General features: G+C 43.4%; 1 protein-coding gene across 1 annotated transcript in view; it reads left to right on the top strand.

Moving 5' to 3' along the window:
• Positions 1-1,288: 1,288 nt before the first annotated feature.
• The window catches only part of LOC308408007 (1-phosphatidylinositol 4,5-bisphosphate phosphodiesterase eta-2-like), a 95,002-nt gene continuing 69,704 nt past the window's right edge, over positions 1,289-26,586 (top strand). The window contains 1 exon segment of the mRNA XM_080900055.1: positions 1,289-1,652. Within this exon segment, the coding sequence (XP_080756181.1) occupies positions 1,610-1,652 (43 nt within the window). The 5' untranslated portion in view covers positions 1,289-1,609.

Genomic DNA, 26,586 nt, shown 5'->3' with positions numbered 1-26,586 from the left:
AACGGAAAAAAAGGAGACGAAACACACGGACATGACTAACACCTGGAGAACGAGGAAGCAAGAGACATGGAGGGAAACCAAACTCAGACATGACTGAGGAAACATACACAGAGGACATGACAGACTCTCACAGGGGACACAGGGATGAGACAGACAAGAAAACATGAACCAGATATTACAAATAAACTAAACTGTAGAAAGCTAAACCAGTACAACTCAAAGAATCACAAACATACAATAAACTCAAAATGCTGGGTCCAATGACCCATGACCATGACACACTACTCGGGCACGCAAAATTAAACGTTGCAGTTCTGGGATTCAGGAGTGTGGGTTTAAGGATCAAACTGGAAATGTCATGCAAGAGCAGAGTGTTGTTGTTCGATTCCTCACTAGCAACGCAGTAAAAATATTGCATGGTGCATTCATAAATTCCCTTTGGAATTTAGTAGCTCTCCTGTTATATCTCCGTTTCATTAGGTGTTCATCATGTGTTTGTAAAGTTGCCACAACATGAGTTTACGGTTCAGCCAACACAAATCAATACAGAGTAGTTCCGGAGAAGAGCTGCTGACGGTGTGATCTTTAACAGGAGTGTTTCCCAGTGGAGGGGTAGAGCTCACTTTCAAGGGAATTGAACAAAATCATATTTTTCTGAATTTAATGAAAGAAAATAAAAATAAACATAATCCACAACATTCTGCTATTTATTTAAGCAGATCAGAACTTGAGAATTCAGATAACATCATGAAATGTTAATTTACTGGAAGGCTGCACTTTCTATGAGAATTTGAAGGGTACCTCAGATCTAAATCATGGATGGGAAGTTCATCTTATTGTGTCTTCTTTCTCTTATCTCCCTCCGTATGTCACTTCCTGTCTTTGTGTACTGCTGGGACAAACAGATCCCTGTTTGACTGGTTGCCTCTCTCAGCACCTCCCTGTTGAATAAAACATGTGCACCTCATGCTGCTGCTCTATGCTGCTTGCAAATTTATTCTCCCTTCTTTTTCTTAGCAGATGTATCTCAGTTCATTTGCTGTCTCCTCTCTCCTCCTGCTCCTCCTCCTCAGTGAGTTTCCCTTCCCCTTGTTTCTCTCTCTTTTCTACTCCCTGCTTCTTCCCTCCTCCATCTAATAACGCTTGCTTTCCCAGGTAATCGGCATTGAACCAAGCAATTCCCCCTCTCATGCTCGAACTGTGAGTGGTTGACTGCGCTGAGCACGCTCCCAAAGCGCTCTAGGCAACACCTCCCCCCATCCTTTCAGTCTGTACAGTACAGGCAGAAGAAGCAGAAGAAGTGTGCAAGAGCACGCTGTTGTCTTTGCTGCTACCCACCACATTAGCATATAGAGACAGGAGGGATGAGCTTTCATAAAGAGAAAAAGCGAGGAGAGAGGAAACACTGTACAACAAAGGCAGAATAGAAATTGGGGAGGGTAAGTAAGTTGCCCCCAAAGTGTTTTCTGTCACACCTCAAATGACAGCCCCCATGGGGTGAGGCATGTCCGCAGCAGTAGCAACCCTCCAGATGGCATCAGGATGAAACCAGCCCGTCTGTCCCGGGTTTAGCAACACATGGAGCTTGGCCTCTTTTGGGATTACATCAATGGACGAATCCAGCAATATTCGCAACCTGTGCCCAGAGAAAGGTAAGATACGCAAACAGTCCCAGATTCATACTTTCTTTGCATGCACCAGCTTTGAAGAAGTAATCTTCCAGGATGAAGAGCGCCTCGTGCATGAGGGGTTAAAGAGAAGGAGGCGTGACAGAGAGTTTCTCCTCACATTTAACCCACTGACTCATCCTGCTCACTTCTGGTGAAAACACAACATGTGACTTCAGCATGTGTCTGGTTTTGTCAGACATATCACCTTCTTGACTTTGTCACTCTAAACACCTGGCCTTATAAATACTCGTTTCTTTCTCAGCTTGATTGGATGAGGCTGTGAAATCGAATGCTTTCCCTTTTTGTGAGGTTTAGGAACCTTTGAGATCCTCGCTCGAACCTGAGTGAGGATGAGGGCAGACAGAGAGATGAGGGAGGAGATGCGAGCAGATGAAATCCTTTATCTTTGACAACTCCTCATTACTGCTTCCCGCCTCCTCCTTCCCCTTTTCTCCTTTCTCTCCTCTTCTCCTGCTCTTGCTAGCATTCCCTTAAGCCCCAGTAACCATAGAACAACTCATTAACCTTTGCAGGATCCGCCCTCAGCTGCTCCTGTTCCACAATAAAGCCCAAAAAAGAGACAGGCTGCACATGGAACTCACATTTTTCTCCCTTCAAACAGTCAATTCTCTAGTAGCCGCTACAGCACCAGACGCATGTGTTTAATGTGTTCTGCACGGGTTTTTGAGAAAATGAGGATGTCGTCTAGATAGACAAAACCAAAGTGGTTAATGAAGTCCCGAAGGACATCATTCACCATGGCCTGGAACACAGCTGGAACGTTGATGAGGCCAAATGGCATAACGAGATACTCAAAATGCCCCAGGTGAGTGTTGAATGCTGTCTTCCACTCATCCACACGACTTTAAACATTGCTCGTGGCATTTAACACTCCATCCTGTCACGCATCCAGTCAATCTGGGGGTTGTGCTGCTGTAGCCATGGATAACCTAATACCAGAGGAGTTTCAGGGGCTTTGAATAAAAGCAGACCGATCTTCTCAACATGGTTGCCGGAGAGTATCAATTGGATCTCCTGAGTACGGTGTGTCACTTCGGCTAGTAATTTCCCATTCAAGGCTGAAACTCTTGAAGGTTCCTGTAGTGCAATTAATGGGATCTCTAACTCCCTAGCAAGTGCAATCGCCGGTGTGCAGAAACTCCGAACTGAGCTACAACAGGACCGGCGGACCCGCCTCCGGGGAAGCGCGGCTCCATCAAAATAAAAACAAACATAAACAATCAGGTCGCCCAGCAGGGCTGGTCAGACCATGACAGGTTTTCTTTTAGAGTCAGACAGTTTTGGCAGTAGCTGCCCAGTTATGGGTTAGATCATGTCTGACATTTTCTGTTCTTATTCATTTCTTTCATATTTTTTCAAACAGGCTCACACCTGCTGAGCGTTCCATTCTGCAGACTATGTAGAGACCATTGAGCCCATTTATGAAAGCAGCTGTCCTTTAGGGAGAGGCCAGTGTGCAGGACAGGATGGCTAAAACTGTTTAAGACCAGCACCTTTGCATTTCCTCCACAGTAATGTGTGTACTTTTGTGACCTCTGGTTTTGTCTCTTGTGTTGCTCCAGCACACCTGTTTGTGGTTCTTTCTGCATTCAGTTTTGTAAAAACAGACTCTTTTGGCTTGAGATCAGTTAACTGACATGTCCGTGGAAGAATATCCTATTTCCTGAGATGCTCTTGAAGTATGCTTTGGGTCATTATCCATTTGCACTGTGAAGCACAGTGTGAGCAGTTTTGGCTGATAGACTGTAGTCCTGAACATGTCAGAATTCATCCAGTTGCTTCTATCAGCTGTCACAACAAACAGTAGTGGGCCCGCTCTACTGTGGGCTCTATGTTAGACAGATTATGTGGCATGCTTTGAATCATGAGCCATTCTTTTTGATACAACATTTCATCTATCTAAAGATGTTATTCAGTTTTATTTCAGGTATTTTATATGTTTTCTCCCTAGTCTGACCTTCCTGGTCCTGAGTGTACTCAGTGATTTGCACCTTGTAAACTATGCATTTTTAATCTATTTCTAGAATGCAGAATCAAAATACAGTGGTCCCTCGCGATAACGTGGATCACCTTTTGTGGCCTTTGCATGCTTTTTCTTTCTTTTCTTTTTTTTTTTACAGCACATTGTGTTCTGCGTTCTGATTGGCTGTAAACCATTGTCTTTTTTTTTTCTTCTTTCTTTCCCCTGTCCCATTTGGCTCTTTTGCCATCAGAATTATTGTCTTAAGGCGAAGAAAGATGCCCAATGGATTTGCTTTACCAAATGGACCATCCCAGCCTTGCCGTAACGGTCTATTTGATTCACCTTTTATTGTTTATTTTATTTTATTTTCACTTGCTAAATACGGAACAGACTTGACTGGAGAAAAGAAAAGGGAGAAAGAAAGAGGGAAAGAAAAACAGTGTGGAAGAGGGATGGGGATAAAGGGCAAAAAACAAAAACCAACAAAATAAGCAGACAAAAAATACATATATCAATCACCTGGATCACCTGTTGAGAAAGAAAAAAGAGAAAACAAGCAGAAGAAGAAAAAAAAGAGCAACATAATAAACAACATCACGATGATCTATGGGAATATAACAGTAAATACTAAATATTAAACATTATTGTGCAGCACATAAGATCGACAGCGCACAGTGTGCTTTGAGGTGTAGTTTGTGTGTGTGAGCACCCGTGTGTACACCTGTGAGCATAAGCGCGCTTCTATTTAAAAGGTTCCTTCATGTAATGATCTGCTAGAGGTGGGGAGCCACAGCCCCGTCCTCCAGGGCATGAAGCAGGTATGGAGGAGATCAAAACTCCAGACATCCAGAGGCCCTCAGAACACAAGAGACCAAGGAAGACCAACAGAGGGGCAGCCACGCCACTATCCCAGAAAGAGCTGAGGAGAGCCCCAGATGAGGGGTCACTCAGCAGCCGCGGAGCAGAAGCCAGGGTGGGTTGCAGTGACGTGCCCGTGAGCTCCGCCGGCAGCCAGCTGTGCCAGAGTGACCGAGCCCCAGGCCAAGAGGCTGAGGGCAGCCCACCCCGAGCGAGCCCCAGGCTCCAGGCCCCGACAAGCAGCCACGAAGGAGTGAGCCGGTGTGTACCTGGACGCCCATCCCCAGACACAAAGAACCACCAACTCACCGATGTCTGAGAGCGTCTGCCACCGGCAGGGGAAGTGGTGGGGGGAGATAGGCCTCCATACCTTGGAGGGCCTGAGATGTCCCTAGAGATGTGGCGTCTGATACCCAACCTGACATATAGACACAGACATACAGGCACACACAGATACAAACATCCATTCCCACCCTCATGCTCTCATATGCAATTACTCAACACTCACCCATTGTGGAGACAGACATAAAGAGACACTGTACACACAATCACACTCCCCAAGCGTACTCTATACCCCAGGTCTAGGTACCCTTGCCCCTGGAGGGGGAAACTGCACCCAGACCCAGGTAGTGTTACCCTTTTCCCTGGGCCAACAGGGAAAAGGGCAACTCAGTCATGAAGTGGCAGGTCTGGAATGATACGCTTCTCCTGATGGACAAGTCTGGGTTTAGCAGTTGCCAGTATGTGTCTAACTGCAAGTGTAACTGCAAGTGTACACTCTACCCAAGTGTAAAGGTTGGTGGAGGGGGGTTTATGGTGTGGAGCTGTGCTTCAGGAGTTGGCCCCTCTGTTCCAGTGACAGGAACCCTTCATTCTTCAGCATTCCAAGACATTTTAGACAGTTTCATGCTCCCAGCTTTGTGGGAACAGTTTGTGGATAGCCCTTTTCTGTTCAGACATAACTGTGGACCAGTGCACAAACCAAGGTCCGTAAAGACATGGATGTCAACTTGACTGGCCCCTTGAACCAGATAGAACAGCTTTGGGCTGAATAAGAGCAGAACTGCAACCCAGGCCTTTTCCCCATATACATCTCCTTTTTAATCAGATTTTAGGAAATGTTTGAATTTCAAAGATAAACTGACATCCGTAAAACAGTCACATGCAATGAAATTGCATTTTATGAAATTAAGAGAGAGACCTTTTCCTGTTTGTTACAGCTGTAAAGTGGGCCTGAATGCATTCATTGAGCAGTGTGTATGTTCACTCAAGCTTCAACAACCTCCTGCTCTGTCCTGTTGATTTGCCATCAACCAGAATGAAGTTGGCTTGCAATCACATCCATTACACAAATGCAGCTTGTGGATTTGGCAACACCACTAGCACATGTAAATTCAAAGTGCACAGAAAAGGTGCAGAGTTTAGTAAGTATCTTAAGTATAAGATACTTATATTTAGTTGCCAGTCCAATTAGAAAGCAAGAGGATCTAAGTATAAACACTCTATCCTCACAGGACAGCCAAGGCCAATCTAGATCTAGGGTAACATATAGATGTGTGACAAATTATATAACAAATATCAACTCTAGACCCTTCAGCATGGGAATGTGGTAGTTAGTTTTGCTTTTTTCATTCATTTTCACTGCTTTTCAATATAAAACTCATCTGGCTATGGGACTGGTCTCTTCCAAAATTAACACCCTTTGAATATTGTGGACTGATGTGCACAGCATTGTCATCATCAGAACACCAAATGAGGGAATATCTATGGCAAGTGTGAGGTTCCACTCCTCCAGCAGGATCAGTGTCAGGGAGCACCGAGACTGTCAACACATCACACGAGACAAACTGGGTTAGGAAGGGCCTGCTGCTGCTGAGATGCAGAAAACGGTGTCTGTGTTAGCAGTTAATGTTTTTTACATGCTGTGTGACTGTAGCTCAGCAGGTAGATCTGTTATCTACTAAGGTCGGTGGTGCAATCGTTAGCTACTCCAGTCTGCATGGGCAAGATACCGACCCTAAGTTACACTCTGATAAAGCCATCAGAGTGTAATTCAACTTTGTGTTATATGAATATAATAATAAAATAATACGGGAATAAGATTAGAATACATAAATGAGAATATACATACATATGTGCATAATACTGCAAGCTAACCTGTTTATCCAGCACAAAGCTACGGAGTGTTTTCATGACTGATTAACAAAGTTAGTCTACGTCAGTTTGCAGGAGACTTCACAATGTGAAAATGTATAATTTATATAGAACATTTAAACATTATAATTTAATACAATACTTGAGATGTAATCAAAACACCTTCTATAGAGATCGACTATGTGAATGAAAATGATAACATTACATGTAATTTTTAAATTTGAAGTTTATTAAGTACTACTACCTTTAATATGAGCTCTGTTCTTCCTCTCCTCTGGTCTTGGGCACATACTCGACAGGCAGACATATATTCACGGTCCCTCAGTCCTATTCACAGACCGGGGGATCATGGCATGTACGCATTTGGAGTCCTGTGCACATTCTGGTGTGTGAATTAGCACGTGATCTGAGAGTGAGAATAATATTTTAAGGGATTAGTGAATCCATACATTTAGAATCAATGTATAACAAGTTTTTAACTTAGTGTTAACTTGGCATCTGACAGTGATTATTGAGTTTATTTAGTTACTGTTCCATCAGCTCTGTATGTAGAAGCCACTGGCTAAACTGAAAGAATGAGCCCTAAAGGCTTTGATAGTGACAGTTGGGCTTTATTTGGTAGCACTTTACAACCATTTCACACTGTTAAGCATTAGTTAAGTATTAGTAAGGTTTTGTAACTCAGTAACCCTCCAACAGATATGCATAGTTATATATGCATACACACACATATACACATACAAACATACACATACATATACACTTACAGTGTGTAAATACGGGTAAGAACATCAGACCAAAGACCCCCAGTAATATTGTATTTTAATAATATATGTCATGTTTTAACATGTAACATAATATTACACAATATCACAGAAGCTCTTCATTTGCATGTCAGAATGTTTTAATCTAATCTAAGTTGTCAGGCAAATACTAGTAAAAACTTAAGGTTATGTATATAACCCCGGTTCTCTGAGTAGCATGAGTGAGTGTCTCACTATGGGGAACGCCTCCTGCGTGACCTCATCAGAAGCTCAAATACCATTACGCCAGCCCTTACAGGCTGGCTAGGTGACGCCCATGTCAGGAGGGGCCAGTGCCTCCCTATATAATAGGCTGACATAGCGTCAGATGTCATTCAAAACAAGCCCACCTCTTCCTCGCTTCCATAGCAAGGAGGGCGGTCTGGTGAGACACTCACTCATGCTACTCAGAGAACCGGGGTTATATACATAACCTTAAGTTCTCTTTCATAGCATTCGTTTCGTGTCTCACTATGGGAGAAATACTGACTCCCGGATTGCCAGACATGCCTGTTAAGAAGACAACTGTCCCCAACAGCACTTCACAGGGGAGAGGCCCCCACCCGGGAAGAACCTGCACGGAGGACTGAACGCGCTAGGTTAGGTGCTGTCACATCTAACCTGTAAAACCTAGCAAATGTATGAGGTGAAGTCTAGCATGCAGCTGCACACACCTCCTGAATAGAAACTCCCCTAAAGAGAGCCCATGAGGTCGCCAGACCTCTAGTGGAATGTGCACGTAAGCCAGCAGGGGGCTGAAGGCCCCTGCTAGTATAGGCCAGGGCAATTGCTCCTACAATCCAATGGGAGAGGCGCTGTTTAGACACAGGCTTTTCCATATGTGGTTTAGCCCAGGACACGAACAGCTGGTCACTTTGTCTGACACTCTGGGTTCGGTCCATGTAAATGCGCAGAGCACGGACTGGACATAAGGTATGCAGCCGCTGTTGCTCCTCTGAGGAGAAAGGCGGTGGGCAAAAGGCCGGCAGTTCTATTGGTGAACATGTGCCGACAACCTTCGGGACAAAGGCAGGGTGAGCCGCATACTGACCCTCGTATTATCCGAGGAGAACTGAATGCATGACTGATGCACTGAGAGAGCGTGGATCTTTCCCACACGTTTAGCAGAAGCTAAAGCAATTAATAGAGCCGTCTTCAAGGACAGAAATTTTAACCCAACCTGTTCCAGGGGTTCAAATTGGCAACAGGAGAGCGCAGCCAACACTGTGGGAAGGTCCCACGATGGAGCCAACAGCCTAGACGTAGGCAATTTACGCCGTGCACCCTTCATGAAACGGCATATTAAGGGATGCTGGCCAACAGTCTTTCCCTCAAAACCAATATGGCAGGCTGAAATTGCTGCCAAATACACCTTGATGGTGGAGAAGGCTTTACCCCTATTAATCAGGGCCTGAAGAAGTGACAGAATCACAGCCACAGAGCACTGAAAAGGGATGGCCTGTGATTCTAAGCACCAGCTTTCAAACACACGCCACTTGTGCTCATATAGCGTCCTAGTAGACGATGCCCCAGAACACTGAATAGTGTCGATAACACTATGAGGGAGCCCCACCGTGTTCAGGTTAAACCACCCACGGGCCAAGCCCATAGAGCTAGCCTCTCTGGGTGGGGGTGGAATATTCCCCCCTGTGTCTGAGACAGGAGGTCTCTGCGTAGTGGTAACGGCCAAGCACAGCTGCTGAAAAATCACCGCCAGCCAGTGCTTCCCTGGCCAGTGCGGGGCTATCAGGATCATATAGTGACTTCTCCCCCTCACTCTGGCCAGAGTTGGAGAAATGAGGGCCACTGGGAAAAGCATAGAGGAGGGTTCTCGGCCACTCGTGAGCTAGGGCATCCACCCCGAGTGGAGCTCTCTGATCGTGCAGCGAGTAAAACAGGGGACACTGAGCATTCTCCCTGGATGCATAAACGTCCACGGTCGCCTGACCGAATCGCAGCCAGATCTGCTTCACCACCTCTGGGTGAAGCTTCCAGTCCCCATACAGTGGGTTGCCCCTGGAGAGAAGATCTGCTCCAAAGTTCAAGACCCCCGGCACGTGAGCTGCTCTCAGTGACAGCAGGTGGACACTGCTCCAGACTATCAGTCTGTGTGCCAGTGTGTGTAACTTGGGGGGACCCCAGACCCTGCTGTCTGTTGATGTAGGCCACAACAGTGGAATTGTCCAACCTCACTAAAACATGATGACCTCACAGCCAAGGGAGAAAGTGTTTTAGCGACAGGTGAACCACCAGCAGTTCCAGACAGTTTATGTGGGTGGAGCGCGTGTGAGGGCCCCATTCCCCATTCACTGTCCTGCCCTCGTGGGTGGCCCCCCCCTCACCCGGAGGGAGTCTGGGCTGAGCCCTATGAAAGTAATGCATTGAGTTGGCGTCAATGTGCTCTTTTTCCATGAGCGGGGCCACTGCTGCCTCGGTGCACGTCACACACCCTCGGGCTCAGTGAGAGACCAAAAGGCAGGGCTACACACTCTTATGCTATCCCCTGGAAAGCAAATCTTAGATACTTTTGGCGTGGGGGATATATGGGGATGTGGAAATAAGCATCCCTCAGGTCGATCGATGTGAACGAGACGCCTGCTTGTACAAACCGTAGCAGCGAGGCATGCATCAACATCCTGAACTTGTATGTCCTTCAATGCCGGTTCAGGGCACGGAGATCCAGAATGGCTCTCATCCCCCTCCTCCCTTTCTTTGGCACAAGGAAATACCTTGAATAAAATCCGCTGTGCATTTCCTTGGGAGGGACAACTCCTATAGCTCTTTTGTCTCTCAAGGTGGAAATTTCCTCCAAGAGAAAACTGACGCCCAGAGCATGAGAGTAAATGATTTCTTTGAAATGTGGTGGAGCAACATTGAATTGCAGCCTGTAGCCCTATTCCAGTGTCTTCAACACCCATGCTAACTGAGCACAGGTGGCCCAGCTCTTCATGCGAAGAGACAGAGGGCTCACTGGCCACTCCACCGAAGATGGCGTTTTGGCGCCCCCTTGTGGTCGCAGCGCGAACCATACGCCATTTCGGTGTCCCGTCACCTCTGTCACAGGCGAGCGAGGTGACGGGCTCATCTGTGTCATCACAGCCGTGGAAACGCGAGTCTCCACGGGCTGCGTTATGGCAGACGTTGCTCTTGTTTTTCAACTTTTTTTTTTTTTTTTTTTAATGTGTTTTGCAACACTCGACAGCGCCCTCGGCAAACTGCCTGGATGCGCGTGTCGGGGCTTTTTAATACAGAATGCACGAAATAAGTGCTAGTGAAACAATACTGTGAACTTTGGCTCTCTTTCCCTCTGGCGGGTCCGGTGACAGGAACGCCGGCCCGAGTTAAGCACTCTGTGTTGAACTCGCTCTGGAACGGAGCTGGGAGGCGGCAGGGCGGCCCATGAAGGGGGGAAACTGGGTTCGCTCCCGCCTAGAGGAGAGGCTGTCAGGCCGGCCGCTTCTTCCTCCTCACGATCGCGGCAGCGGGGGGAGGAGGAGGGGCCGCTTGAGGTCTGGCCTGGGGAGATTGCTTCCGAGTCCATGGATTCTTAGGGGCCCCGGCAGCCTCGGGGGCTGCCTGCGTCTTAGGCACTTTGGGAATCCTGAAAGCGGGGACCGGGCAAGACGCTGCCTGCGCGAATGACTGGCGCGGCGCTGCTGGGGTGGCGTGCTGGGCCCTCCTCGGCAGGCAGAGTTTCAGAGCCTCATCATCTCTCTTTTTCTCCTCACATCTCTTCTGCATGGATGTAACAGCCGCACCGAAGAGACCTTGAGGGACGACAGGGGTGTCGAGGAGTTCCTCTTTCTCCTTGGTCGTCAGGTTGGTGAGCCCGAGCCAGCGTGCTCGCTCCTGAAGAACCATGAGGCCCATGGCTCTCCCAGTAGCCTGTATGGCTACCTTGTGGAGGCGGAGGACGTGGTCAGTTATAACGCAGATTTCTTCCCACACTGTGGTATCTGTGTTAGCTGTCATGTCCTCTTCTAGCTCAGCTTGGTAAGCCATTAGCATAGAGGAGGCGTTGTGGGCTCTTACTGACAGAGCCGCTGCCTTGTAGCACTTATCTGTAAGGCTAGACTGGAAGCGGTCTGCTTTGGAGGGGAGAGACGGGGCCGATGAGGACAGAGACGTCTTCGGGTGAAGATGGCTCGCTACCAACGGCTCCACTTGTGGCATCTGGCGGAGGCCGACAGACTCCATCCCCTCACAATCCAACAGGGAGCTCCCCGCGATGGGGTGTTTCTCGCTGTAAGGTTTTGCTTTCCACGTCACCGCTATCTCATCGAGTAGCTCGGGAAAAACAGGCAACACATGCTTCCCCGTCTTTTTCGCCTTCGGCAATTTCTTACCGTCAAAACGAGACTTTACAACCTCTATTTGTATGGCGGGCCACGGGATGTTGAGCCTAGCGGCTGCGCGCTTGCACATGTCCTGCATGTCGAGATCCAGGGGAGACGGCGGTGTCGGTTTTTCAACCTCGCCGGTAGCCGAGGGCTTTGCAGCCCAGCTGATGCTAGCCAAGGAGGTGGAATCTTCCTCCTCGCCGTCGTCAGACAGCAGGAGGTCCGAGTCCGCCGACTCATCTCCGTCCTCGTTAGCATCTCCTCCCCAGGTGACTCCAGCATCGGGGAAAAACACACGATCTCCGTGTGCTTCCAGCGACGGGAAAGCGGTCGCGATGGGCCGAGGGTCTGCCTCTGCCCAGCTCGGCCCTGGCGTTGCGGCCAAATCATCGGCCATCTCAATTTCTCCTTGCGCCGCAGCAGCCTCACACAGCAAAGGGTCGCCACCCGACAGGTTAGCCTGGCGAGCTAACCTGCGGCGGAGTAGTTTGCGTGGGAAAGCCGCGCAGTGGATACAGTCTTGTGCGGGTGTCAAGGCAGCCTGAGCGTGAGATAAACCCAGGCATGCCGCACACACGGGGTGTGTATCCCAGGCAGAAATCTTCTTGCCGCAAGGACAAAGTTTTGCAACTTCGTTGGCCGTCGTAGCCATGGTTAGCTAGAGGGCCGCGCACGTTAGCGAGACTGACACTGAGTGCGGAGAATATTGCTATTCCTCGCTAACGTGGGGTGAAAAGTGTTGCTACTTTTCTACAGGTATTGCTACCTAATGTGTAAAACCGCTAGCGTCGAAGGGTATCGCTACCTGATGGTGAAGCTAGGGTACCTTTATTAGCAAAGTGTTGCTACTTCGCTTTCGGGAAATATTGCTACTTCCCTGGGTGAAAGTATTGCTACTTGGCACCAGCACTAGCTACAGAACAGTATTGCTACTGCTTGTATGCTAGTGGACAACTGAAAAGCTGGGAACAAAGCGCCCGGCGACCGAGTTGTTCACTCGAATCGGTGGACAGTTTAGCTTTAGCACCCAATAGCACAGTTGTCTACAGGCTTCTGTGAGAAGCGAGAAGAGGTTTTTGAATGACATCTGACGCTATGTCAGCCTATTATATAGGGAGGCACTGGCCCCTCCTGACATGGGCGTCACCTAGCCAGCCTGTAAGGGCTGGCGTAATGGTATTTGAGCTTCTGATGAGGTCACGCAGGAGGCGTTCCCCATAGTGAGACACGAAACGAATGCTATGAAAGAGAACCACAGCGTAGGTTCTGTCTGCTCACACGCTGGTCGGCTGTGGTTTCTTTTAAAACTGCAGGAGCACATCTGCAGATTTCAGTGTCATCACATTATACATCACTGTGTTTGGGGCTTTAACTGTGAAACACATGCATATTCTGCACACTGAACCCTCCCCTGCAATAAAAAGTAATAATGATGCTAAAGTGCACAAGGGCATTACAAACCATGCAAAGTGACGCTGGTCTTAATATGTCGTGTGCTCCTGCAGCTGTTGATGTAATATCCTGTTCCTGTTATTTATAGCTGCCAAGAGGGAGTTCAGTACTCTGTTTCACACTCTCTCTATCACACACACACACACACACACACACACACACACACACACACACACACACACACACACACACACACACACACACACACACACACACACACTTATTCTCAGAGAACAACAAACTTCAGCTACAAGCTTTCTCTTTTAAAGGTACGTCTAATCTGAACAATGTCACATTTCTCAGGCAGACTTTCATCTTGCATTGACATCTCAGTAAACTGTCATTACCTGCTTCCACCCTTATATCTTGAGCTTTCTAGAGAAATCCTCATACCAGTTGTCAGGATTTCTGTCTGCAGTGTTATCATTATTAAAAAGTGAAAAAACATCTTATCCTTATCAACATCTCTACAAGATCATCAGACAGCAAACGGTTTCAAACCAGGTGATCTGACACTGTGAAAACTGAAGGTTTAGACTGTCAGAAGAATGAGACGACCTCATTAGAAACTTTCATGTTAAATTCAATTCAGTTTGATTTATACAGCGCCAAACACAACAACAGTCGCCTCAAGGTGCAAATGAACTATTGTTAAAAATGACTTTTCCACTGGGATATGAATAATTATAACTCATCCTTCTGGGTCTGAAATTGTATGATTATCCCTATATCTCCTAACACTTACCGAGGTTTCCTCCTGGAAAAAAAGTGGAATTACACATCTTTGTCACGTCATCCAAAGTAAACAGTAGTCATTGTGGTTGTTCATGGTGGGTCAGTGGTCGTGGATATTGCCATTATTGTTGGCATTATTGTGGTTATTGGTGATGATGCTGATGTTGCTTTGACTGTTGTCCTCGTTTTTATAGTTCTCTCATGGATTGCATTGATCATGACTGAATGGAACACCCTCACACTCACACTTGTATTGTTTTTCCTACCGGCTCTGTCTCCTGTGCACATTTCCTAATAAATGTGCAGACATGAAAGTTTCTTTTTTTTAAAGAAACTTTCAAGTAGATATAGAATAAATTTATTAGGGTTCGAGCACTAAAACTCCCAGAGCCATTTTGTATCTACTCTGTTTATTTTTTCGTCACATGAATTTCCTTTTGTGTGTGTGTGTGACTGCGTAATGTGTAATGTTTGTGACAGCGTTTCAGTAATGTGTGTGAGAGCGTTTCTGTATTGTGCGTGAGAGCGTTTAAGCAGTGTGTGTGACAGCGTTTCAGTATTGTGTATGAGAGCGTTTCAATTGTGTGTGTGAGACCGTTTCAGTATTGTGTGTGTGAGAGCGTTTCAGTAATGTGTGTAAAAGCGTTTCAGTAATGTGTGTGAGAGCGTTTCTGTAATGTATGTGTGAGAGTGTTTCAGAAATATGTGTGAGAGCGTTTCAGTAATGTGTGTAACTGCATTTCAGTAATTTGTGTTAGAGCGTTTCAGTAATGTGTGTGAGAGCATTTCAGTAATGTGTGTGAGACCGTTTCAGTATTGTGTGTGTGAGAGCGTTTCAGTAATGTGTGTAAAAGCGTTTCAGTAATGTGTGTGAGAGCGTTTCCGTAATGTATGTGTGAGAGTGTTTCAGAAATATGTGTGAGAGCGTTTCAGTAATGTGTGTAACTGCATTTCAGTAATTTGTGTTAGAGCGTTTCAGTAATGTGTGTGACAGTGTTTCAGTAATGTGTGTGAGAGCGTTTCAGTAATGTGTGTAACTGCATTTCAGTAGTTTGTGTTAGAGCGTTTCAGTAATGTGTGTGAGAGCATTTCAGTAATGTGTGTGAGACCGTTTCAGTAGTGTGTGTGAGAGCGTTTCACGTTTAAAATCACTGTCCATTTTAAAACCCAGGTCGGTAACAACAGGTTTAAAATAGACTTCCAAATCTACAGAGGAGAAGTCAGAGGGACCACTGGGTCCAAACACCAACACCTCTGTTTTATTTTTATTAAAATGTAAAATGTTTAGAGCCAACCAGGCTTTAATGTCATGTAGACATGTCAAGATAGGGTTTATGGAGATGTCATCCTTCTGCTTTAGTGGCAAAAAAATTTGGCAGTCATTGGCATAACAATGAAAAGAGATCCCATGTCTTCTAAGGATGGAACCCAGAGGCAATAAATACAGTAAAAACAGCAGTGGCCCTAAAACTGAGCCCTGTGGGACGCCGCATGACAGAGAAACAGAAGATGATTCGGAACCGAGAAGGCTGACAGAGACAGTTCTCTTGGCCAAATAAGACCTAAGCCAATTAAGTGCAGTGCCACCAATACCCACAGGATCATTTAATCGAGAAATTAGAATATTGTGGTCTACTGTGTCAAAGGCAGCAGCTAGGTCAAGCAAGACCAGAACAACATGGTTACCAGAATCACATGCCAGAAGGATGTCATTAAAAGCCCTTAATAATCCTGATTCTGTGCTATAAAGGGTTTAAAAACCTGACTGAAAAACCTCAAGGATGCCATTATCATCTAGAAAATCTTTCAGTTGACTAAAAACAATTTTCTCTAAAACCTTGGAAAGTAAAGGCAGCTTATAATTGGCTAAAACTGTGTGATCAAGGCCAGGTTTATTAAGCAATGGCTGCACTACTGCATGTTTGAAATTTGCAGGAACCACACTAGAAGACACACTGCTGTTAATAATGTCAAGGACATACTGTCCTATACTAGGAAAAATTTCTTTAAAGAATTCTGGAGGGAAAGGATCCTGTGGGGAACCTGCGGGCCTTATACGGCAAACCACATCCTCTAAAGTGGAGAGTGTCACAAAATCAAACTGAGTAAAAACGGCAGTGCAAGGGACAGAGACAGAGGGGTCAGAGTCAGGAGCTGACACCTGCAGTTAATCCTTTTCCCACCTCCATTCTGCTCGATGATATTCCCTCTTAACAGCACCAGTGCTCTCATTAAACCAAGGCTCGGGTTTAGCCTTGGGCTGCCTGGTTTTTAAAGGAGCTACATAGACTATGATTGTTTGACAGCAAGTATAAAACCAGGAATTAGGCTCTTCTGTGTCAGAGGAGACGAAGTCAGAAGGGCCACCGAGCTGATTAAAAGCAACAGAAAATTGTGCGGCAGTGGAGGGATTAATAACCCGACAGCGCCGAGCAGAATTGCCAGATTTAACTGCAGTATGTTTAAAAACAACGTTGAATAACACAGGCATATGATCTGAAAGTGCACACTCACAAATCTCCAGGTTAGTGACAGGCAGATCATATGACAGGACAACCCATATGGAAAAGATATATATAAATCTTATAAAGTTTGTATCTGTCTTGTGTGAAACTTGTATGAAAAGCATACAAGAGTGAAAACAGATATAAGAGCCCTTGGAAATGTATATAAATGAAACTTGTATGTTTTGGATACTTACTAAAACAATATATGAAAGTGGCCACTTTCATGAGTAAATCATATAAGCCTTATATGATTCACTAGATGAAGTAAGCCAAATCTTATGCAAGTCTTTTAAGTTTTTCTATTTTTTTTTCGATATGGGAAGATCCAGAGTGTGTCCGTGCTCATGTATTGTGTGTGAGAGCGTTTCAATAATAATGTCCCTTACAGTACATCATAGACAGGCACCAAGCAAATGGTGGACACCAGAGGTGAGGGGAGCCATTAGAGCAGGGCGATATGACTAAAAATATTTATCACGATATACATTTGAAAATTTGCGATAACGATATAACTGATGATATAATTGACACTAGACAAAATACTTTACAACATCACAATTTTATTAGTGCAAACAAAAAAACATCTATGTATTTTCACTTAAACAAACAGCTGTATTTTATGTGCATTAAAGTTATATAAAATTTAACAGTGCAAATGCAAATTCCTTGCTGACAGTTTACCCAAAAGGCATTTCCAGTGGAAATTGGCCAATATAGCCTCAGCATAACCATGTATAATATCCACAAAACTTAAAAAGAGGTTATACACACACACAATGGTAATATTATGTTGAAGCACAGTACGTATCACTCCGCGAGGCTCCTGCCTACGGTAGCTGTAATGCTCCGACAATCCATCTAGCGGTGCGGGTTCGTAGCTTAGCAAAGTCGTACTAAAACATTTGACAGATTTTCGAGCGCTGTGTACATAAAATCGTTTCGAGGTCAGTAAACACAACCAGAGTTCATACATAAGGCACACGGGATTATAAGGGGCACTGTCGACTTTCAGAAAAATCAAAGGATTGATTTTAAGTGTGCCGTATTTTCCAAAAGACACGGTAATAACGACAGCCCGCTAGCATGCTCTACCAAAAATAGTGCTTTGTTGTGTATCTGACGGACGAAAGCCAAACCAGTTCCACACTGAAGTTGCAGCAATTTTACAAGCCAATTCTGGTTCATCAGAATCAGAATACTTTATTCATCCCGAGGGAAATTAGGGTTACAGCGAGCAGCACGCTAATGGCGCATGCGCACTTACAAAGGAACCTTCTGACCAACTTTACACAAACATCACATTGGGCAGACATGTCAGAAAGGTAGGCTGATAGGAAAAAACAACGAAAATACACTACATGAGGTAAGAGGAGGAGAAAAAAAACTCCACTCAGACTGAGCTCCTAGTGGGAGAACAGTTTGATAACAGAAAAAACACCTCAGCACAAAAGCACATGACTATCAATACACCATAGAAACACAAGACAAGCAACAGGGGCGGGTAAAGGGTGAGAGAGAGCCGGTGTAGACAGCGCATCCGGTCCTGCAGCATCTGTGCTGGTCCAGTTGACTGCTATCTTCCCCGGTAGGGCACAAGCATCGAAGGCGTTGGAAAGGGAGGGGGATGAGTGAGTGCTTATCAGTGTAAGTGTATGTGTGTGCGTGTCCATAGTTTAGCTGAGACAGTGTCCTTCGGCCTATCAGGCTAAGTAAACAGTCCTCCAGCCAATCCAGGTGTCCTTGCATGGGATGGGAAGAATAGCCGTAACACAGTCATTATCAGGGAGTGATTGTTCGGCTCCAGCCTTGGGCCTGCAGCTGGCGCCGTGATGGGGATCCGCAATGTTTATGTTGGTTTTGTTCATTTCCATGCGAGCAGCCCAGGAGAATTTTCAGGCTGCTCTTTAACACTCCGACACTGGCCTCTCGATCTCCCGTTGGAGAGCCGCGAGCCTCCCCATGATGGTATCAAACTTCTGTTCCATGGTGTTATCGTTCTTTTGATTCCGAGACCTCACAACTGCAGTGATCCGTTCCGCGATGTTTTCCAACTGTCGCTCAAGGGTCTCATTTTGAGCAGGCCTCTCTCTGATGTTTCCCCTCATACGCTCAATGGTGTTGTTTTGAGCCTTCACAGCAGCTGCAAGCGTCTCCAAGGTGTTGACCATATTACGTTCGTTGTGAGAGGTTGCGCCTCGTTCCATTTCAATTCCAGCGGGCAGCCTTGGGGGGGGTTTGAACAGCCGGTTCCGCTCTCTTATTTCTCCGATAAACCAGGGCTAAGCCAACTCCGATCAGCATGAACCCTGTTATCATGGTTCCGAATAGGTAGATATCTTCAGCGTCCTCGATCAACAGTCCCGCCAGGCACATGATCCTCCAGTTCTGCCACCCGTCCATCGTGTATCCGGCAGGGAAAGTCCCTCCAGGGCACTCAGGCTCTCCCGAGCCCAGATTCTCGTTGAGAAAAGGGTGTCAATAGCATTCAGAGACCAGTTGATCATCCGTTTCATTCAACGATCCACGTTCGCCCTTCACATTCTCCGTTGCCGTCATGCTTTTTCCGCCATGTGCGTATGAAAACAAAGGCACTGCGCATGCGCGTTTTACCCATATTCTATCGCGATATTTCATTTTCCTATCATTGCCCAACATTATACCGATATTACTGTGAACGGTAGGATATTCTGGGAAGATGGCGGAGTGAGCGGTTCAACTTGAGTGGGCTCCGAGGCTTTTCCTGAAAAGAACCTCCTTTATGTCTTGACCGCAATCAAGTAAACCGGAATTAGAAGCAGACTAGTTATACTTCATCTCTAAAACTCAAAAACGTCCTCCCTGTGTTTCTCTCCGTCATTCTCGGCCACCTTCTCCGAAGCGGCGAAATGGCTAACATTAACAAAGATCATGGCTACCACCTAGCGGCTCTTCGACAGGCGTGCGACGAAGAAGATATTGAATGGATGGATCAGCAGCACGACTTATCACAAGACAGACCGCAAGCTGATCGACACCACACACCGGTTAAAAGTCCTGTTAAGATCTCCCAATTCTTTGAATCTTTGGGCTGAAGGAAGGACAATACTCGGTGTATAAATGCTCAATCAACAATCATTTATTTCCATACAATGAGCATAAACCATCCGGATGGGGAGACATGCATGCAGAGGGTCACAGCAAATCTCAAAATGGTGACTGGTTACTCAGCTTCTTATAGCCTCTAGTGGCCCCCACCTAGTCATAAGAGCCTAAACATTCACATTCTTTCTCTGTTATGGCGCCTAAGTTATGACCTCGGCTCCCTGTCTTTCTGCTCTCTGTAAAGGTGGGGGTATGGAATGTGGTCTGTTTCTTCTATTATCGGCACAAGGTCCTCTACACACAACATTCTCTTCATGATTTAGCAGTCTGAAATGTCAAGAAACAGTGTAACACATTCACAGTAGATCAAGGGTACAGGGTAATGTACACCTGTCTAACAAATCCAAAAATGGTCACATTCTTTTAACCCAAAAATATAATGGAAACTAAGCTACATACACAGCACACAATCTAGACGAAAGGATATTATATGACCTACAGCAGTTACCATAATTCAACTATTTTAACTACAAATATAAGATAACATATGATAACAGAATAATCTCACAGTCCAAATCCTAAGAAAATGAAGGCTAACGAATCACAGACGCAAAACGAAGTTTCAAACACAGTTCTCCTCAACGCTATCCAAAAACTGGTATGTAAATTCGACACCCAAAGTGAACATTTAAAGAATTATGAATTCCAGCTGCAAGAAAACACAGACGCTGTAAGAAAAGTAAAGGAGTCTGTGGATGCTAATACGGAAGCTATTAAATCTGTGGTGGAAGATGTGAAACGTATTAAAACGCAGATGGCGACGCTGAAAAAAGAGAACGAGGCTCTTCGGGAAATGTGTCTGGAGCATGCTAGATACAAACGGAGATGGTCTTTGCTGCTAACTGGCGTTCCTGAAAAGGAGGGGGAAAGCATGAGAGAAGAAATAATCAGAATTCTGACCAAGATCATTTCTGCGAACGCCGAGCAGCTATACAACACAGTGGATACAGTGCACCGGCTGGGTCAGAAGGGACGAGTTGGTGACAAACCCAGGCTGATTGTCATACAGTTTGCCATGAGAACTGTTCGAGACCTAGTGTGGAAGATGTCCAAGGAGGCGAAGCTCTGCAAGGAGAAGAAGATTCGGTTTAGAGAGGACTTTTGTAAGGAAGACAGACAAAGCCCGCAAACGTCTGTGGCCGAGGGTGGAGGAGGCAAGGAGCAGAGGGCTCAAAGCTTTCCTGAAGGACGGATATGCTGTCATCGATGGTCGTCAAATCAAAGAATGAAAGAACTTTATAACGACCTAGATAAGAAGGTATAACTGTTCAACTAAATTTAAGCCGGTAACTTGCTCAATGGTCCTTAACTTTCACTGGGTTTATTAGTTAATAGGAGGTAAAACGTTCCATTGCCCTACTCTAGTTATTACAGCACTTTCAAGCTATATTCAATGGTTCTTTCAATATTTTCTTTAAATGTTTGAGGTTTAAGAAGTAACATAAAGCGTAAAGCGATTTTTCTTTTTTGTAAGGAACAGCCTAACACAAATTGTTTTTTATTTCAAGAGACACACAGTAGTAAAGATGATCATATATTTTGGAGAAAGCAGTGGGGAAGCGGTGATATTTATTTATCTCATGGTACCTCTCATTCAGCAGGAGTGGCTATTTTTCTACATCGTTTTAATGGAAGAGTTATTGATCATAAAGGTGATGAGGAAGGTCATTGGTTAATGGTTAACATAGAGTTGGATGATACTAAGTACATTTTAGTAAATGTTTATGGGTTCAACAATAGAGCTAAAAACCGGAAATTAATTTCTGATTTGAAAAAAATGATAGAAAAATGGAAGATCATTTATTCAATTGAAAAAGTCGTTGTTGCAGGTGACTTTAATATGGTACCAGATGAAAAACTGGATAGATTTCCAACTAAATATAACTCTTCTCATTTTAACCAAATAATAATGGATTTCTCCTGCACCCTCAACCTAATCGATATCTGGCGTAACTTAAACCCAGAAAAACTGCATTACACCTGGAGTAATTCTGAGCGCTCTCAATGCTCAAGACTGGATTATTGCTTAATAACTGGTAGTCTCTTCCCCCTATCATCCAACTGTAAGATTCTTCACTCCCCTGTTACTGACCATTGTGCCATAACACTTTCAATCTCCCCGGATAATAGATTATCAGAACCGAAGAATTCTCACTCGAAGTTTAACAGTAACCTCTTAAGAAGCTCATCTTTTTGTATAAAAATTAAATTCTTAATAGGAGAGGTAAAAGCAATGGAGGATTTTTCTTCTACTAGTAAATGGGAATGGTTGAAGTTTAATGTCAGAAAAATTGCCAGTGAAGAAGGAAAATTAATGGCTAATAAAAGGAGACAGAAACAGGCTGAAATCACCGCAAAAATAAGTTCATTGTGCAATTTATCACATCTGACAGAGGAAAACTATAGAACTAAACCAGTTGCAGTACAAACTAGATGAACTTTATACAGACAAAGCAAAAGGTGCCTTCATTCGTTCAAGGGCTAAATAGATTGAGGAGGGGGAAAATAATTCTTCTTATTTCTTTAACCTGGAGAAAACTAGACAAACAAAAAAAAACTATAATGAAGTTACAAATTAATAATACCCTGACTGAAGACCAACAGACTCTAAACAACTATATTACCGAGTTCTTTTCAGCCCTCTACACTACAAATTATTCCAGTTCGGAGACTTATTCTTTTTTTAGCTCTATCCATGGAAAAATTCCTCAAATTGACACACACTTTAAAAATCTCAATGAGTCTGAAATCACTTTAACTGAATTGGATACTGCTGTTTCCCAAATGGCGAGTGGTAAATCACCAGGTCCCGACGGAATCACGATTGAATTTTACAGATATTTCTGGAGTGACATTAAAGATCTATTACTAGAGGTGTTTAATGAATGTGTAAATAATCAGATGCTATCTCCAACTGAAACGAGGAATAATTTCTTTACTTCCTAAACCAAACAAGGACTCTATTCTTTTAGATAACTGGAGACCTATCACACTTCTTTGCTGTGATTACAAATTGTTAGCTCATGTCTATGCCAACAGATTAAAAACAGGAATAACTCAAATAATAGATGAGACACAGTCAGCCTTTATAAAAGGACGTCATATCCATCATCATACCCGTTTAGTATTAGATATGTTGGATTACAATCATTTAATTCCTCATGATAGCCTTATTTTATTTCTTGATTTCTTTAAAGCTTTTGATTCTTTGGAGCATAATTTTTTATTTAAAGCTCTGGAGGCTGTGGGTTTTGGTCCCAGATTTGTTAGTGTAGTGAAAATGTTGTACAGAGATATGACAAGTAGTATTGCACTCAATCAAGGGTTTTCTAATAGTTTTAAAATTAATCGTGGCATTCGGCAGGGATGCCCTATTAGCCTGTTATTGTTTATTGTTGCAGCAGAAATGCTTGCCATTTATATCAAACTCTCTTCAGATCTGGAAGGCATAAACATTCTTGATAAAGAATTTAAAATTAGTCAATTTGCTGATGACACTGCCTTATTTCTAAGGAATGTAAATATGGTCTCTACTGCAATTAATAAAATTCTTTCATTCTCAAAAGCATCCGGCTTAACACTAAACCTTAAAAAATGTGAAATCTTAGCTGTACACAGCTGTAATCACAGTACTATTAACAATATTCCAGTAAAGAGGAGGTAAAATACCTTGGTTTAATAATCAGTAAAAATACTAATGATCGAGAGAATAATAACATAACTCCTAGATTAAATGTAGTTAAAAAAATATTTAATCATTGGTTAACACGTGATTTATCCATATTAGGTCGTATCTTACTGTCTAAAGCAAGACTCATATACCCCTGTTATTCAATTTTTACATCTCCTAAAATGGTTAAACTGTCCAATTCTATTATATTCAGCTTTATCTGGAAGAATAAAACACATTATATACGCAAATCACAATTAGTTAAAGACTATGAAAATGGGGGCTTGAAAGCTTTAGACTTTGAATCCATTATTGCTGCATTCAGGCTCAGATGGATAAAAGACTGCATTTCCTATCCTCAATCTATGTGGTACCATATTCCAAACAAACTCTTTAATAAGGTCGGGGGGTTAGATTTTCTGCTCAGATGTGATTATGAAATATCTAAGATTCCTCTTAAGTTGTCTAGTTTCTATAAGCAAACTTTGAATTTTGGGAAACTAATTTTCACCCACAATTTTTCACCTCACAATTCTGTGTTGTGGAATAATAGGGTTATAGTCATCAATAAGAAGTCCTTATTTAAATCAGACTGGTATGATAGCGGTGTATGTTTTGTTGATCTGCTTGATAAAAATGGAAACTTGCTATCTTATGAAGAATTTATTGATAAGTATAAAATAGACATTTCATTTAATAATTATAATAAGGTTTGTAAAGCACTACCCACACCGTTGTTATTTACGTTCTTATCGTAAATACTTTAAATTATTCACTAATAAGAACATGCTTACCTTCACTGACGATAGGTAATACCTCAATAAAGGACAAACAATTTAATAATAAGTTAATCTTTAATACCTTTAAGCAAATGGTATTCTGCAACTACAATGTCAATGTCAGACATGACCTTGATAGCATGTTGAAAGAAAAGTCATTTTCTTTTTACCTAAAATACCCACTTGCGCCTAAAATGAAAGAAACACACTTCAGAATCATATCCGGCATTTATCCAGTTGGAGAATTCCTGTATAAAAGGTTTAATTTTGAGGCCGACTCTTGTTCTTTCTGTTCTTCCGATCCAGAAACACTAGAGCATCTATTTTTTACTTGTCAGTATGTTAATGCTTTTTGGTTTGAAATACACTGTTGGGTTTCACTCAGAATTTCCAATATACCTTCCTTCACATCTAAGGATATTCTTTACTTTATGGACAATCTGGATTCTGAAATCTCAGATGTTGTCAATTTTGTAATAGTACTATGTAAGTTTTTTATTCATTTATGTAAGTGGAAGAATGCCTCTCCTATGTTTACTGTCTCCTTGAATTACTTTTGTCAATATTTTAAGTGACTTAAGCTTATTTCAAATATGAACAAAAAAAACTGCTGTACTATAAAATCACAAAATACTTGCTATTCTAATTTTCCTTCCTATGTCAAAAGGTCTATGTTCCTTATTACTCGACCCTAGAAACTTTTATTTTCTCCCTGTAAAGTTATGATGACTTGCTGCACCATCTTTATAATGTAAATTGTTACAATTCTGGTCTGTTTCCTTGACTTGTTTTGTATATGAAAATTTCTTTCAATAAAAAAAAAAAAAAAAAAAAGTGAACGGTAGGGTATGGCCCAGCCCTTGGAGCCATCAAGCTGAAGAAGGTTTCCTCTACAGCTTGGTTATCCTATGGATGGGCACCAGCAGGCCAAGCAACAAGTACATGAAACAGCAGCTGATGCAAAATCTTGGATGGTATTTTTTTCAGTTTTTCTGTCCCATAGTACAGGTTTAGTGCTGCTGGAGGTTTTTAGCACCACAGTCAGTGAACTCCACACCTAGTGCACAGGCTCACACACAGCAAACATATTTCTGTGAGGTGATAGTATTTAAATGACAAACTACTGATTTTCCACTCCCCCACTCTGCCCACAGGGAGCTTTCCCACTGCTTGTCATCAATCATCAGACTCAGAGGGCCACTAATGTGTCCGCTGCAATAGACAAGAGTCTGCACCCTCTCAGAGTCTCTAAAATCAGATTCTAGCACAATTAAACAACACAGTCGAAGGAGACGTTTCACCTGGTAAAATTAGTCACCTGGGTTTTGTCCTACTTTTCTCTGGACTACCTATAAAACATCAACATTACATCTAGTTGACTTATTTTTTAAGGTCTAATACCAGCACAAAGTGGTGTTTTTTAGAGAGAAACACTTTAGAAAACTAAACTGAAAGCTGGAAATGTACTTTTCACTATTCATCAGAGACTTTCTGCATCTGACAGATTAGAAAATATATCCACAACTCAGAATTCCAAAGAGGAATACCATCCTTTACACTAATAATTCCATTAAAGTGATGTCAGTGTGTCAAGGTGTGATATATGAAATCAAACATCCCTTTAGTAAAATGAAAGGATTAGACTAATAAACGTTTGTAAAACTGGGACAAGAGTGTGTATTTTGTATTTTTTTTTAATAGGAAATACTCTAAACACATGCTTTAACATTTAATATTCACATTGTACACAAATGTTGTGTTATAGAGTTTATATTTCCGATATTCTAAAGTGTGCCTCAATGCGACATGCGCATACACGTGCAGGACCCGGCTGCAAAATGACATCCGGCATAATGTTGTTCTGCGATTTGACCATCTTTGGATATGAATACGACAAATTATTAAGCCGCTTTCGTCGCATCTTCTTTCTGTTTTTAAGGCTTTCATAATATTGAAAGTGAAAAAGACCGGCAAGCCCGGAAGTGGACGGTCTCTTTTTAGTCTTATTTAATAATATCCAAAAGCTGTTATGCCACAAATTGCGTCCTTCCACCATTCGGCATGTCTTTGGTATCTCAGGGATGAGTTCCCTAAGTTTCATGTTTATGCCACTCGGGCCAACGTGCGCAAACGAGTATATTATAAACCCAATTTGCTGTCTGAAAACAGTGTTTCAAAATGTCTGCCTGGCAGAATCGTCAAGGCCAAACGCCGAGGTCATGGTGAGTGATCGACCGTTATTTGTACTCCAGTTTTCTTAATCTGCTCAGACTACATACCACACTCCATCACTAATTATGTAAATTTTTATGTCTGTTGTTATTAGTAAATTACTCACTTGGCAGGATTGTATTATATGTTAATAATAATAAGACATCAGGGCAGGTTTTGAGTTCTTGGGTAACATTTTGCCATGTAGTAGTAATAATAATATTAATATGTGTATGGAATGAAGTTAACGGTGTTCAAAGAAGGGTTGGTTGTAGAAGCTCC

This window comes from Rhamphochromis sp. 'chilingali', assembly GCF_963969265.1.
Source record: "Rhamphochromis sp. 'chilingali' genome assembly, chromosome: 12".
NCBI classification, from domain to species: domain Eukaryota; kingdom Metazoa; phylum Chordata; class Actinopteri; order Cichliformes; family Cichlidae; genus Rhamphochromis; species Rhamphochromis sp. 'chilingali'.
Note: the sequence above shows the minus strand (reverse complement) of the source record. Positions and strands in the feature narration are given on the sequence as shown.